Genomic DNA, 16436 nt, shown 5'->3' with positions numbered 1-16436 from the left:
TCTGATCACCCTTTCTGTGAAGAAACTCCCTTATGTCCAGCCTAAACCTCACCTGCTGCAGCTTGTGGCCATTTCCTCTCATCCTGCCACTTGTTACCTGGGAGAAGAAGCCAACCCTCACCTGGTAACACCTTCCTTTCACGGGGTTGTAGAGAGTGATAAGGTCACTCCTGAGCCTCCTCTTCTCCAGGCTAAACAACCCCAGCTCCCTCAGCTGCTCCTCACAAGACTTGTGCTCCAGAGCCTTTACCAGATCTATTGTCCTTCTCTGGTTGGAGAATGGAAAAAGCCTCCAGTTCCAGAACAAAATCCCACAATGCAGACCAAAAATAGTTCTATTTCTCCCACTCCCAAACATGGTTTCCCCTGCAGCCTTGTGCTCTCTCTGTTCTGCCCCAACCACAGCCCCAGTGCACCCCACTGGAGGTACCCCACCACTCGAGAATCCCTAGGGAATGCTCCCTGCAGCACAACCCCAAGGACATGCACTTGGCTCCTGCTAATGCTAGAAGAATCCATATACTACATACTCTGTGGATAAAGTGTGGTAGTCTCCAGCCCAAGAGCGAAACAATTGTAAAACCAGAATTTCATCCCAACCTACTTAAGTAGAACAGCGAGCTATCATTAGAGGAGAGACCCTGTTTCTCAGTGCAATTGTCATTATCAAGCAAAAGTTAAAAGACACACATGGAACTCTGGCCATGTAAGTCCTAAATCCCCTAAAGAACACAACTCAAGTACTCTAAACAAAGCTGAGCCCTCAGCCCAAACACGGCTTGCAAAAACAGGGGCTGAAAATAGCTCATCCAGAAAATAAAATTTCAAAACCTATGAATTTTGTTCAGTCACGAGGCTGCAGGCTTCGAGAAATTCAATAGCAGAAGTCACAGCGGCTGCACTGAGCACCACTTTTTATGACCCAAGGGATCTTACCTACTTTGCTAAGCAGTAGTTGCAACTCTGATCTGCCGCTTACCTACTTTGCTGAAGACCTTCACTAAATGCAGGGCCATCATTTCCAAGACAAATGAAAAGCAAACAACAAGATAGAAAAGAAATTTTATTGAATGAACAAAAGTCTAAAAGTCTCCCATTTTTGGTTAACAAAAGCAGCAACCTACAAAACCCCTGCATTCCATGACAAATATTTTTATGTCAAAAAATTAATCTTTGAGCAGGTATGAACATTTGTACACAGACCAATACAACTGTTGAGAGGTGTTTGGGTAAACAACTGGATTTTTCAGGGAAAGAGAAAAAAGGAAAAAAAAGAATTCACTTGGGACACCTGAAAAAGCTTGAATTGTGTGCTGGCTGAGAGGTATATCATCGGGGCTGCCAGCAATTTTCAGCACTTGCATCCCCTTCACACAAAATGAAAAAAGCAGCAGACAAAGGACAGAGATTAAGACTGAACAAGGAAAAGAACTGCCAACAGAACTCAGTGTTCAGCTAGCTCATTTGGCTAATGGTAAATGCAGCTTTTAATATTGAATTTCATAAGCTTGTGTTAAGTGAGTCCATGCTCTCAGGAGGCTCCAGGGTAAGAATTCAGCCACTTTACCCACAGAGCAAAAATAATAGAGAAGGTCCATCCTCAAACAGTTAATTCCTCAAAGTCAAAAACAGGCAACCAGATAAAGGAAAAGAAGCTGAGACCTGCTTGACAAGATATGATTATCTGACTGACAGAAGTCAAATAGGAATTAAACAGAGAATGTACATTCTCTTTGTAAATCCAACAAGGTTTTCTAACCTATGTGATTTTTTTTTTCATTTGCACTGGATATGGGCAGCTTTACTAAAATGAAGTGCTAAAAACAATGGCAATGCTTACTTTTATCCTTATACCATTTGCAGAATAACCCTTTTTTTTAATAATGTCATACCATAATTTTTCATGCTTTTGAACAACAAATATATTCAATGAAGTCTGTTTATTACACTGACTGATTTCAACCTGCTCTTTTCACAGATCAGGACATAGTACAATTATTTCAAAAGAAATGATTGATTTTGCTATCATATCCACCTTTAATTGCAAAATTACAACAATCTGTGCTTATCTGTCACTTTATACATCAGATCTCATCTATTGCAACCATATCAACATATTTATTTAATAATTATGAAGCTGTATCTTATACCATAATTTCTATTCTTATGTGTTCTAGGACTAATAAATACCTAATATTTTTTGATTAAAACTAACTTTAATATATCAACTCTATCATCTAAAGTTAATTTTAATCATTTCCATCATAATCATTATAACTCTGATACCCACTGTTCCTCCTCTCCCGATGATTAGATTTCTTCCACGTGGATTCTTGATGAAAGCTAGCACTGAAAGATCGACCCAGTCGCCCATGTTGTTTCTTAGATATATTGTCTTCACTCTCAGATTTGGAAATTCCTTGTCCTTGTGTTTGGGATTGTTTATTCTGTCTAACATTCCCAAATGGAAAATTCCAAGGACCAAATCTTTGCCAGTTAAGTCTCTGAAAGGCAATGATGCAATGAAGATTTCCTCCAACCTAATGAAAGTAAAAGAGATTCTTTGTTAAATATACACCACAGGCACATTTCTAACACACACAGATACTTGACATCAACATTTTGGCAAGTAACATGATACTTTCAAAAAGAAAGCAAACAAGGAGCGCCACAACATACAAACCAAGAGAAAAAATAAATTCAACAAACAACAAAACACCACAAAATCATATACAGAAATAAATATACAACTTGCATCAATCAGTTATGATTATTTCCCAGATTCAATTACTACTTTCTTATTCATCTTTTTAATCTTCTTAAGGTATCAATTATATCCTTCATAGGCCAGTATCACTTATCTTCTGCTAGTCTTTTTTTTACTTTCTAGCTATCTTCTCAGCAATTATCTGTTCTGGTCCATTCTGATCTTGCTGACACAGTCTTCCATAGGGTCTTCACATCTGAAATAATCTCTTCAGTCTATTATTTCTCATAGAGTTTCAATTTGCAAATCACAAACACATCCTCCACCCATTAGATACAGCCCTACCTAGAGGAAAGGAAGCCACATGCATTGACAGTATCTCCACTAAAGGAAGACACACACATGCATTTATGCCTGATCCTACTCAACTGTACTTTCTTTCCTATTTAGATGTTATTGGAGGCTCATACCCCAAAGACTCTGTAATTTATCTGCAAAACTTTCCTATACTCACTGCAGCTACATTTTAAACCAACAAAGTTAAATATTCTTACCAAGTACATTCTGTATACACAGGTATCCTGGTTCATCCTGGCATATATCAAGCTACTGATGTTTAATATCTTATCCAGCAAGTAAATCTAAATGACTTTGGTATGCAAGAACCCACATTATACTTTTGTCTTCAGCAACACTTCATAACAGAGCAAATTCCTTTAGTGAAGTTATCTTACACTGCTGAAGTATGAGAAAGTTTGCAAAAAAACCTACCATGAGTTTCCTCCCATTTAGTGAGTTTACCTTACCTTCTTTGTTTTTCGATGTTGCAATCCTCTCTCAAGGTGTCGAATATCTAGATATTCTGGGTTTTGAGTGTTTAGGTCAGTGACAATATCTGTCCACCTACAGAATAAAATCATTACTACTCAGCTGATATTTATGAAACCTCAGCTGCACAAAGACTCATGCACACATACACAAATACACAAATCAAGTGCAATTACAGACCTGTAGCTTTAAAGTGTCTTATCAGTGATTCATTTAAAGATAAATGAATGTGTAAAGTTACAAAAGCCTCAGTATTAAAGACATTAAGCTAGATGTAAAAGTGTCACTTTTAATCAAAGCATTCACAGTGATTATTCCTGCTCTTGGGAAACACCTTCCAAAATGAGTAAGAGCACCATGAGTCATAGTTACATTCCTTACACTTAGCAATTCATCAGTTTGGAAAAGAAAGAAGCAAAGTGTGGTTCAGGCAAGGAGAAACATTAGCCTTTTTTAAATTTAAACCTCTCCTACACTTTTGTATTATTTTGTTCAGTTCCTTGGTTTCTTTTGCACACTAAATGTGCTTTTACCAGACAGCTCTCATCATAACTCACTCCTACATTTTATTTAATTCTAAACTATCAATTCAATCATTCCCAATTCACTCAGCTTTTCAAAGATTCATAATTCCTTCTAGCCCAACTGAAACACATACTTTCACATTCCAGACCTCCAGCACTCTCTAGTTCTCATAGTCTATACGTCTAGTTAAGACACCAACTTTGTTTGAGTCAAATCTCATCTTAAATGTACGGTTTGAATGCACAGATAAGCAAGTAACACAATAGAGTACAGGCTGCACTTGCACCTGAGCTAGGAGAATATTCTGTGCACAATCTCATCAGCAGAAGAATATTCTGTGCACATCCCAGACACAGCCTGTGGATGTCCTCAGGTCCAGTGCAAACTCCTCCAAGGGCCATGCAGTCTGTAAGTCACAACTGGCACAACAACAGCAGAAACTGCCTTTTCTTCCTGGCTAATATGAGCTGTGTCACACTCAAACAAGAGATGAGGGCTCTTGGCAGCCCACATATGTTCTGACAGGTGATATAAAACTGCAGAGCCAGCCTTGATGTCAAAACACACAGCTAGTCACTAAAGCAGCATCTGTTTCTATTAGATACATATATAGACACATGTATACAATTCATTCCAGAGAACTAAAAAGTCACTCAGTGACTCTTGAGAACTACAAACTGTTTTGAGAGAAAACATTCTTTTACATTCTTACCAAGTAACATACCTTTTACAATGTATTGTTGGATGCTTTCTGCTGGGCTCTCCAATTAAGATCCAATATTCTACTTCTTGCTGCAAGACACGCCCTCTGTTCAATAGAAGATACAATCCTAGTAAGATTTATTGTGCATATTAAAAAGAAAAAGATAATATCACTCTCTTGTTCTTTTTAGGAGTTTCTAACATTTAAAATTGTTTCCTCAGCCAAACTAAAAACCAGCTCCTGTGCTATAGTGCTCACAATTGCGTACAGGGAACCTTTTGTTCCACAAGGCCTGAAAGCAAACCTTGGGGATGCTACTACATGTCATTTGAGAGGAAGACAGATTTTCACTAAAAGCAGTTTTATTTGGATGAATCATCCAAATGGTACATGATATAAATATAAATATATAAGAAACAATACAAATAAGAGTTGTGAAAAGCCACATAAATGTGGTACAAACAGCTTCCTCCCCATCTGTGATGTCTAACAGACATGAAAGAGTCCTTTCCACTATTTTTAAACTATACCTTGGCTGGCAGTTGTTACTAAGAGCTGTAGGGTAATCTGTAAGAACAAAACTGGCAACTTCCAATGCTTACTTCTAAACATCCAATACCAGATACTAAAATCCAAACCTTTCAATTAATACCACTTTGCAATCAACTTCCAAGAAGCTCAAAGCCTGCAGTAACCTTGTTAAAGAAAATTTCTGACAGGTTTAGGGCAAAACTGACGAGATACACAGGACTACTCTGTGACTTCCTGCATATAATTATTTCATGAAAAAACTACATCAGTTTCAACTGTGACAAAACCTGACATTTTTCTGCCTAGGGTATTAGACAGCATATGGCATTATTGCTTGGAACAATTTGTTTACTTCCAAAAAATTCCCTGTAAAATAACAATGTATTCCATCAGTGCACAGATGGGAAACCAAGACACGGGATAGATTGATTGACTTACCTAAAGTCACACTGGAAGTCTGTGGTTGAACTGGGAACTGAACCCAGGTCTCCCGAGTCCAAATCCAGCAACCTAAGATCATACAGGAAGTCTGTGGGTGACCTAAGAACTGTCTCTAAGCTCAGCCTAGCAACCTATCCACCCACTTCTTTTGGGACCTAAAATGTTTATTGGCTTGATTTTTAAATAAAAACTTTACTTTTTAAGTAGAGTGCAAAAACAGGCAAACAAGAACTGCTCCAGAATCTACTGGTAGTCCTCCTGAAAACAAAGCTTTTTTTTTTCCTTAGTAGGACCAGAAAATTCAAAGAAAACAGGATGCTCATCTGGTCTGACCTCCAGCCTACAGTAAGGCTATAAAAGCTTATTGAACTTAATATTTCATGCTACATTGTTAGAAGAGAACTGTTGTTAAGAAAGAAAACTACTATCAACTTAAAAATAACATCACTAGTGACTAAGAATCCATTTCAGCCTGTGGGTAAAGAATAGAAGTTGCTCTCACTCATTACTAAACAACATAAATTTAAATTAGTTAAAAGGCATGTTATGTTTCCACACACTGGACCATATTATTTCTCAGATTGTATTTTTGATCTAGTAAACTTCTTTTTTTACTTTGGTCTTCTAGTGCAGATTCTTTCTAACTGATTAAGTAAGAGATTAACATTTTGTTAAACTGAAGTAGACTGATGTGCTGGATTTCTGCTTGGGGAATATATTTTTACACTCTTCTCACAAACTTGGCAAGTCAGTGAACTCTCAATAAAAAACTGTATTCATTTGTTCATACATTAAAAGCTTTAATTAACCCTATCATAATCTTCACACTGGGAACGAATTAGATTTGGATGCTTATGTTTTACCACGCCAATCAATGACCACTTTGAACTTCAAAAGCAGAGCTAGCATTCTCTATTCCTTGATGTGACCCTACCTCAAAGTCAGACTGCACAGCAAGCAAATAGGCAGAAGTTCACCTTATACTAGTGACCTACACTTTTCATCATTTAACATTCCCCAGTTCTGGTATCTGCTAATTTTCTCAAGGATTGACTACTTATGCTCTATGAGAATACTAATAAATACTGACCAATGGCTGAACACAAAGTCCAACAGAATCCTTTAATACATACCATGTTCGCAACCACTTTGAGAGAGGAAAAACGGCTTAATGTGACTCAGTGAATGAGGTAAAACAAACTACTCTCCTCAAGAGAGTGCACAGAATGCTGTACAACACATAGCACCCTACATCAAACAGCAAGGTAAATACCTTACAAAAGCTAATATGTATCTCAAGAATTAACATTTTCAAAGTTAAAATTTGTAGTTTTAATGCAAGACTCTCCCCAAATTCTGTATGAATATTAATGCTATTGCCTTTTTTTTAATCTGTATTTAATTGAAAACTCTATCAACTGTTGTGTTATATTATCCTAGTACTTCACTCTGACAAATCTGAAGGTATTATACAGGGAACTGTATTTTTATTCTAAAATAACTGGCATATTAAGCTTTTAGAAGTACTCCAGCATTTCAAGCATTGTTAAAAAAGCCAAACCTAATATCTTAGCCCAAAGATCTCTTCTAGCTTTTCTCCCCCATTCCCTCCCAATTCCTGGTAACAAATTCTTCACATATCTTTACTTTTCTATGCCTTACATGCCAGTAGTTGGAGTTTATGATCACCATTATTAGTCAACATTATTACAACAAAAGTACTTAACCAGCATCCTGTGATACCTACACAACCCCTGCTATTGCCATACTCAAGCACTGGTTTCTAAATGTAAATTTCATCACATCCACCTCATGAAGGAGTAATATCACAATAGACTTTTTGCTTCTAGTTTATAAAGGAAAATCGCAACATACACACACTTTCTTTGTTTTCCCTTCCAAGCTCTCTAGAAACAGACTCTCCCCATAATTACCAGGCTTTTTATTGTTTAGCCTTAAAAAAACCCCACCTGGCCTTTTTTCAGACCATATGTTTTTATTTTTCAGATTAGTTACCTTCACTTGCCCTTCAATAAAATAACTACCTTCTCTCTACATGGCTAGAAGGTCTTAAAAAACCAATTTCTTAATACCACTTAAACGTTTCTGTTTTTAATTCCCTCAATGTAGTCAGTTTAGTCATGTTACATTTTAAGTCAGTCCCTTCAAATCACAATGCGATGTTTTTCTAGCTCAGACAGATGCCTATATGACACAACCTGAACCATTATTTATGGAGAAAAATTGTATAAATTTTTTTCTGTATATTTCTTCCACTAAAATAAGCATAAACACAGTATCTTACCTATAGGCTTTACTAGCTTTTACTGGGGTTGCTTCAAATCCAATTGGGCAAAAATAATGGTTTTGGCAATGGTAGATGTAGGCCATTGATTCGTCTTTCAGTCCACGTGTTAGCTTTGCTAGGGCCCCTGCAGCTACACAGAAAGATCAGGTTACAGGCCAGGGTGCTTTGGATCCTGTGTAACACAGTCAGCAGGAAAAAATAAAACTATTTTAAAAGCAGCATAACTACTTGGTTGTTAAGTGTGAGGACATGACCTGACAGGCACGCACAAAATAGACTTTTGATTTTGAATTTATTACTTTTTTGTACCAGGCAGGAAATTAAATACTGTCTGCTGCACATTCTGTACCAGGGAAATGCAAAATAAAGTATTATGTTTAGATCAAAATCAAACTTAAAAAAAGAACCAGAAGTATCTCTTAACCCAGGAAATACAGACTGCAACAGAAAGCAGTCCCAGCTGCCCTAGGTCAGATGTGGCACCCATTGATGATAATATTGAAACCACTGAAAACACTCAAACATTTTGGTGTCATGAGCCTCTTGGAGCTTCCTAGTCTCAGGAACACAGAGAGGCATGCAATGTGACCACAGTGCTCAGTTTCAGGAGAAGACTAGAAAAGGCACTGAAACATGACAATTTTCAAGCGGGATGTCAAGAAAAAAAAAATCCATTATAATAATATCTAAAACTTTTCAGCGTGATTTTGTGCTTTCAAAGAACCTGTCAGTTAGAAGGCAATTAGCAAGCTATACCAAAGGCTAATAAACGGCACATGAAAGTAAAATTTTTTAAACAGCATACCTAAAAAGTAGACCAAAATGCAGCTTCACAAGCAGAGTAAGAATCATCACCTAACTTTAGAGAGAGATGTTAGCTACAGCCAGGCAGCACAGGTAAGTTCATTACCTTTAAAACTGGGCTTTTTAAAAGCACAAAACATTAAGTAAGCATAAATTCTTTTTGTTCTCCCAGTGGATGACACCAAAGAAATCTTCCCACACACCAACACAGAACTGGAAATGCAGTTATTTCCCTGGATATCTTAAAATTCATGTTCTGTGACAGCAGAATACATGGCACAGAATGTATTTTATCATAATAAAAAGTATAAATGAAATTTTTAGCTAAATAAGAGGAAAAGTAAAACCAGAAAAATCAGCCAACTTGGAGCTATTTGATACCTCATATTGGATTGGAAGTACTACTTACAGACTTTGTCCTGTCAAATGCTACACACTGCAGGATTTTTCAATTTATACACTCTAAGATGAATACTTTAGCATTAGCTACGTACCAGTTTCTCCAGCTGTCTTGTTCTTCCCATGAGGTTTATACAGAACATATGAGCATCCCTTGATATGGAAGTGATCATTTATTTGCCTAAACCATCTGAAACAATAAGCTTAAAGATTATAGTAACTCAAGAGTTATAAAATGCAATTTCATTTTTCACATGTTTCCTGTGCTTTGACAGTTTAGGAAAAAAGTTTTGGTGTGCTACTAAGTACCTACCTCACTAATATTTAGACTGTAGATGATCACAACACCCAATACAAAACTTAACATATCCTAAGGAGAGGCAAATACACAGAGCCTTTTCCTTCATTTTGCTTTTCCAGACTTGACATAGATACATAATAACCAAAGATCTGAATGTGAAATGTTTGTCCTATTGTATTTAGCCTAGTCACCTCTAATGTTCATTTACTCAGCCTTTAGAAAGACACACAAATTCTGAGGTACCAAACTTCAACAGTGATTTGTAGGGTACACAAATGAAATCTAAGACACCAGAAGGGACCCTCCAAGTGAGACTTTCTGCTTAGCCTGTTGGGTTTCTCTCACCTAAATTTCACAAAGCCTGAGCATTACAGGAGCCTCATACTGCAACTCCTCACCGCAGCACTAAGTGAGGACAGGCCAGCAATTTTTCCACACCAGAAGATTCAAATTCACATGTTTGAAGATAATACCTCAATCATAAAGCTATGTTGGGTAATGGGGCTGGCTTCCAGCCCTCCTGTTTCCCAACCTGCTAAGCACTTCAAAATTATTGGACAAGGCAGGGGGAAAAAAAAAAAAGAAAACAAGAAGATTGGTAACTTCTCTGCTGCATAGAGAATGCTGAAAGAGGAAATCAAATAAGAATTATAAATTAAACTTTTGTCTGTAGAGACTGTTGACACTAAGAGACAGAACATTGTATCAGCTTGGTCTACAAGCGTTGCTATACGATAGAGTTGCTACACCCTGACATACTCCTGAAGAGATACAAATCCTGGATCTGAATTTCCTACAGCAGGTAAGGAAATTTTCCTGACATTTCCCAACGATCTAGCCAGTATGCTAGATGGAGAATAGACTGCTGCCACATTTTCATATCCAGCACAACCCTGATCTGCCAAATACTATATATTGTCCTAGAAAAAAAAAAAAAAAAAAAACAAACCTAAATCAAATACAACTTATGAAGCAAGCAAGAATACTACAAAAGTTTCTAATCTCACCAAAAGGTAACAAACCAAAGCCCTGTCAAAATGCTCAGCACTCTAGTACAAGATGCTTCTTGGCTCTGTTTAATCCTAGAATGTCTTATTAATTTAATGCAAAAAAAACCCGAACTACAAAGAATTTAGGTCCAACCTTTAAGTATCAGGAACCAGTACAGCAGAAGTGACAAAAAATTTCAAAGCCTTTTGTGACTCCAGCCCCATGTTTTGGTTCCTGAACAGCTCCAATGCAGCAAGGATTCAGCACTACCTCATTTTCAGTTCTTAAATTACATTTTACATTAAGCTAATAGTGTATCAATTGTCTTTGCAGACCATTTCAGTGATATTAACAAGCATTTAACATGCATTTTCAAAAATAGAAAAATAAGTGTAAAGAGAAAGTTTTCTAACCAGGAGACCAGACTCATTAGAGTATTATATAACAATTACACAAACTGAACCAAAAACCAAATAGAATTTCACATTGATCTGACCTGTGTAACAACATCACACCATTCAAAATGGCCTGAGCAAACAACTCTTTGAGAAGTTTCATTGTCAGAGTACTCAGGTATGCTTCATTATTTTAAAACTTAAGAGAATTATCATGTCAGCCCCTTTGTTTTTAAGTAAATGAACTACTACCATATTTTTAAAGGTTCTATCTCTTAGCTGCATCAAAAGAACCAAACATACCTCATTAGAGTTGTATTTCCAGTGAAGGGACCAAACCTAATCTCCTCAAATGGGGGCTGAAAGCCCAGTATATGCAAGGCTTCTTCTTGAGTGATGGGGGGTAAACTTAAAAAAAGCAAAAGTGTTGTAATTAGAAACATAGTTTTGACACTCCAGAGGCAAAGCAAAGCAGTCTATGTGTGACTTTACCTTCCAGCTCCCAGTGTACTATATAAGAAATTCCAGCAAGACACTAAGGATGAAATTCCACAGGAAGTCTTGTATTGAGGTCGGCTAACACAATACCTTAAACAAAAAACCTCAAACATATTAGTAACACAATCTTGACTCACATATATGACAAACCTGAACTACTTTTTTGTATGCTATGTCAGTAAAGTGCCATGTTATATTGAATGTTTTTATGTCATCTGTATTAAAATAAAAAAAGCAAACAAAAAATCCAAAGCAACTGTACCTTAAAAACAAAAATTAAGAAATATGTTAATCAATTTCTTTGCCAGATGCCACTACCCTATTTCATATAAATCAGTCAAATTTCTAACAGCCCCATGGGAGTTTTGTACAAATGATCCTGCAGGAAAATATGATTTTGTACTAATATAATAAATGGTTTTACCTGGTCCCTTCTAACACGTACGCTTGTGGCAAACAAATTCAATTTACTAATGAATATCATTCTGGGCCACATATTCCCTTGCTTAACTCCAACTTTCTGGTGTCATAGACAAAGTTAGAACCAGACAGATGCATTAAACTAATTGAATTAGGGAGCTATATTAATAAAATAATGTTTGTATAGAAATTACAGATTCTGATCAAGTATTTCCCAGCAAAAAGTAAAATCAGAAGTAAAACATATTAGTGGTATGTTTAAGGTTACTTTTTGCCTGACCATGCTACTGAACTTGTGTTTTGTTTTGCAATGAATTCCCATGTAAGTTTTTCCCTTTGCTGAAAGCAAAAGGCATGTTTAGAAAGAAAAGCATTTTAAGAATTTCAACAGATGGGAGGGAAGCTCTAATTTTTATTCTAGAATGCATGAGATAGTGTGTGTATGCTTAATATCTCTACTAAAAAAATTATAAAGACATTATTGAGAAGTTTGAACTCAGGTAACTAGCAACAGTGTTTACTGAGAAAATACATGGCTAGTATAGTTCATAAATTCATAACTTCATAAATGAATTCATAAATACTACCATCTCCGCAGGTCCAATACTTTTCTCTCCTTCACATCTTCAAGAGCTGAACGCTGAGGACACTCCCTGTATTGTTTGCTTTTTTTGTCCACGGATTTTTTCTTTGTACCTTGCTTCTTCATGTTGCCTGCAAACCAAATTTCAGAATCAAATGAACGTCTAGTTTGCTATTCACAGCTTTCTTCTTAAGTACTTTTACTAATAGCATACAGCTCAAATAGACACACCAGTAGTGTCAGTAAGCATAAACTGGGACTAAACATTAAGTGAAAGAAAGCTCAAATACATAATCTAGATTGTCAACAGGTTTGCAAAACTGCCATTAGCTCTGTAAACAACATGGTGTTTAGATCATGAACAGAATTAATGATGACCTTCCCAACTGTTTAGAGAGATAAGTCAATCTGATTATTCTAATGCATTAAATCACCCATCCCAGAAATAGACTCTGAGACCAACATGGACCTCCCATCTCCTAACACTATGTAGGTACAAAACATAATGAAATGCTTGATTTTCACTACTAGCCTTGCAACCAGCTGCAGTTGCTGACAAAAACTTATATGCAAATCCATTAATAATAATATACACCCAAAGTCTTTTCCTTTTTATAAGCCACTGTGACAGTAGAAAATGGACAGTTGGGCCAAGTGCTAAAGCAGAAATACTGTTGTCCTCTTTCGAAGCCATACATCCAGATGCATAATATACTAGGTCCTATTAAAACAAAACAAAACAAAAAAACCCACTCCAACAACACAGTGGGAGGGCTGGGGGGGAGGGGGGGAGGATATCAGAAACCACCCCAAATACTACACAGTTAAGCAGAAGTCAGCCTTGCTTTGGATCCACTTTCCCTGGCAGTTACACTTGATTTTCACTCCTTCTCTCTCTCCTATCCTGAAGAGCAGGCTCCTTGAAATGAAGTACAGGCTCTTGTGTAGCACTTCCTCACAGGACACATGAGCTGGCCAGCTCCCTTCACAAACAAGCTGGAAACACGAAGCCCTTTTCTTTCACATCAAAACATCACCACCTCACCTGCTTTGTTCTTCAGATTGGAGTTCCCGCCATTGAACTCAGATTTGTCTATTTCCCATGCCAGTGGAAGCTTTCCAAGCTTGCCAGGCAGGCTTTCCAAGTTAGCATCCTCATTGTAGATAATCTCTGAAGCACCAGTTTGAACGCTGAGTAAGTTAGGTGTGTTATTCCCAACATTTAAGGCAGTACTACTTGATAGGCAGGCACTAACTGAAGCACTTGGACTTTTACAAATAGATGTGACTCTGTTTAAAAAAGCATAGTCTGAGCAGATGGTATAAAACTTTTCTCTTGTATGAGTCACAGGACATCCCCATGGATAATGCCCATCTTCCCTAGACACCAAAGATGCAGTGGAGGCGTCTGACATGCAGTATGGCTTCACGGGATCGTGAAGAGAAGCTTTCGGGGATTCTTTCCCAGGTCTGTTTTCAGTGTTTCCATTATTTCCAGAACCATTTTCTTTTTCATCTTCTGAAATAGTAGGCATTGAATGATACTATGAGTATTGCACAGCGAAGAATGTTTTTTCTTTATGTTTTAATTACAACAGGATTTTCATCATTGCCTCCATTGCCTCTGCAAGGTATCAACGAGGTACCTGAAAAAAAAGGTTAAGTTAGTACAGGTGTCTCATTCAGCATAAAATATACACAAAGCTTATCTTTGAACTCATAACCAATAAAAGCTGAAATACCCTTTGAGATACCACAACACAACACGGTGTCTTTCCCTAAGCCTCTCTAGAACTCTTAGAACTCTACAATCAGCACTTTTTTATCATTTGTGAGGTGCCAACAGCATACACTGCAGTGATATCATGATGAGGACATCATAAGTAATTGCACTTATAAACCAGCACATGAATAAAAAAACAGAAAAGTTACAAGCTTTCTACATGTTCTTGGTTGTGGTTGCTCTCTTCTATTCCTTACAGTCACGATATACAGTGAAATTCAGAATAATTTGTACAAATTAATAAATCATCATACAGCAATTTAAGGTCTTAATTCTGCTGAATCCTGCAAACTTTGGCTGCAAGTGAAGTTCAAGCATACAACTGCAGTAACTATAACCTTATCGATTATAAGTTGACAACATCACCCCGAATCTGTTCCAGTGCTTTCCTCCTATAGCTGTTAAAGGTTCCCTTTTATTTTTACGTGCCTCTTATTCTTCAAGATGTGAGAAAGAAAAGCAGGTTTTGTTTATGGCAGCTAAGAATTACTAAAAACAAATTTAGACGGCTGGCTGGCTTGCTTTAAACGATCATTTTTAAAGGGCAAGCTGACAGCGTGTGTGTTATCTGTCATCTCAGCAGCTCGCACGTCTGCAGACACGCGCCGCAGATGGGAACCTGGCGCGAGGGAGGCAGGAATTCCGCTCCACAGCCTCCTCCTGCAACACTGGCTTCGGGCCGCTGCCCCGCACCTGCAGCGCCCCGGGAGCGCCTCCGGCTCGCCAGAGCCAGCCGGGTTACGCTTGGCGGAGCGCAGGGATGCCAGCACCCGCCCCTCCCCCCGCGCTGCCGCCAGTCGGCTCCAGAATGAACAGCCGCGGGCTGGGGGAAGGGGCCCCCCGGGACCGTGGGCTCGCTCCCCTCCTGGGCGCCTGCGAGGGGCAGCGGCGGCGGGGCGGCGGGGCCGCCCTCGGCCCGTGTTACCTGCGCGGAGCGGGGCTCGCCGGCGTCGCCTCCCCGACCGCGGCGGAGCGGGGACGCGGGCGCGCCGGAAGCAGACACAGCCGCGCGCTCACCTGCGCGCCCCCGCCGCCCCCCGCCTCCTCCGCCGCCGGCCCGCACCAACTCCCGCCGCCGCACGGGGACGGGGGGAGGCGTGGCGCTGCTCGGCGGCCGCGCTCCCGCTGAGGGCCCTCACGGTGCCTCGGAGGAACCAGTGGCGAGCTCCTCCCGGCTGGGCCGCGACTGCGCCTCGGCGCCGTGAGTGGCGCCTCTTCGGTCGCCCTCCCCCCCATATGCGCCCTCATGGTCTCACCCGCTGGTGTCCCGCGGGCGGGCGGGGGAGGGAGGGGAGGAGCAGGTCGGGGATGGGAAGCGCCGCCTGCGTAGGGGCTCGGCACGGAATTGTGAGAAACAGACTGAGGGAGACGGGCCTGCTCAGCCTCGAGAAGAGGCGGCTGTGAGGGGATCTCATCGATGTCTATAAGTATTGAAGGGAGGGTGCCAAATGGATGGTGCCAGGTTCTGCTCGGTGGTGCCGAGCAATAGGACGAGAGGCAGCGGGCAGAGACCGCAGGAAATTCGACCTGAATATGAGGGAGTACTTATTTATTGTGCAGGTTACCGAGCATTGGAACAGATTATTCAGAGAGGTTGTGGAGTCTCCCTCACTGGAGATGCTGAAGAGCCGTCTGGATGCAATCCTGTGCAATGTGTTCCGGGCTGACCCTGCCTGGGCAGGGAGCTTGGACCAGATTACCTTATATTTGCACCAGGGTTGGTTCCCCTGACAGTAGTAAGCACATGTGTAACAACAATGCTTCCGTAAAACTGTATGAAGGAACGAAATTTTTATTTTAGGTAACACTGTCTGGAATTGCTGACAATATTTGTCATCTCATCCTTCACTGCAGTCAACATGAACAAACAGTACACTGAAGATGCAACTGGAGCTGTTCTGCTACTGCCACAAATATGTAAAATTAATTAATTTTAAAATATTCAGATTGATTTTATAACAAAGTCGTTATAAAATTTTAAATAAAACATCAAAATATATGATGTACTGCTGACAAAAGATTCACTCCTGGCAATTACAACACTGTGCCTCAGTCCATAGAGCCTCTACTCCCAGCAATGAGTAGAGAGGTGGTGCAATTAATAGAAAAAAACAGAATCTAATATCTCCTGAATTGCTAGTGTTATTTGATGGTTCTCAGTGGTTAGGCAGAGCTGAATTGCCAAAGTGCTTGAGCAATTGAGGGTACAGCCATGTTTGC

The 16436-nt window shown here is 39.3% G+C and overlaps 1 protein-coding gene across 3 annotated transcripts; it reads right to left on the bottom strand.

Annotated features, from left to right (window-relative positions):
* Positions 1 to 1050: 1050 nt before the first annotated feature.
* BIVM (basic, immunoglobulin-like variable motif containing) lies at positions 1051 to 15256 on the bottom strand. 3 transcript variants are annotated; one of them, XM_030234012.2, is made up of 11 exons: positions 15234 to 15256; positions 13479 to 14079; positions 12438 to 12564; positions 11425 to 11520; positions 11236 to 11340; positions 9342 to 9436; positions 8041 to 8173; positions 5733 to 5804; positions 4785 to 4868; positions 3514 to 3610; positions 1051 to 2540 (listed from the first exon to the last, which is right to left on the bottom strand). In XM_030234012.2, exons 2-11 carry the CDS (start codon positions 13966 to 13968, stop codon positions 2250 to 2252), a joined length of 1590 nt encoding a protein of 529 aa, XP_030089872.1. In that variant the 5' UTR covers positions 13969 to 14079; positions 15234 to 15256; the 3' UTR covers positions 1051 to 2249. The 3 variants fall into 3 exon arrangements, with proteins under 3 accessions (XP_030089872.1, XP_030089871.1, XP_050825750.1); XM_030234011.2 differs by lacking the exon at positions 15234 to 15256 and adding an exon at positions 15142 to 15226; XM_050969793.1 differs by lacking the exon at positions 5733 to 5804 and having other exon boundaries at positions 15234 to 15255.
* Between the last annotated feature and the right edge of the window lie 1180 nt (positions 15257 to 16436).

The sequence above is a fragment of the Serinus canaria genome, chromosome 1, assembly GCF_022539315.1.
Source record: "Serinus canaria isolate serCan28SL12 chromosome 1, serCan2020, whole genome shotgun sequence".
Lineage (NCBI taxonomy): Eukaryota > Metazoa > Chordata > Aves > Passeriformes > Fringillidae > Serinus > Serinus canaria.
The sequence above is the reverse complement of the archived record's forward strand: the minus strand, read 5'-3'. Positions and strand labels throughout refer to the sequence as shown.

What these genes read in the sequence shown, in the direction of transcription:
- BIVM (XM_030234012.2), bottom strand. Translation starts at nt 13,968, where the DNA reads ATGCCTACTATTTCAGAAGATGAAAAAGAAAATGGTTCTGGAAATAAT. An exon ending in CAATCTGAAGAACAAAGCAG is followed by an intron (nt 12,565 to 13,478) that starts GTGAGGTGGTGA and finishes TTTGGTTTGCAG; the next exon opens with GCAACATGAAGAAGCAAGGT. An exon ending in AGTACACTGGGAGCTGGAAG is followed by an intron (nt 11,341 to 11,424) that starts GTAAAGTCACAC and finishes GCTTTTTTTAAG; the next exon opens with TTTACCCCCCATCACTCAAG.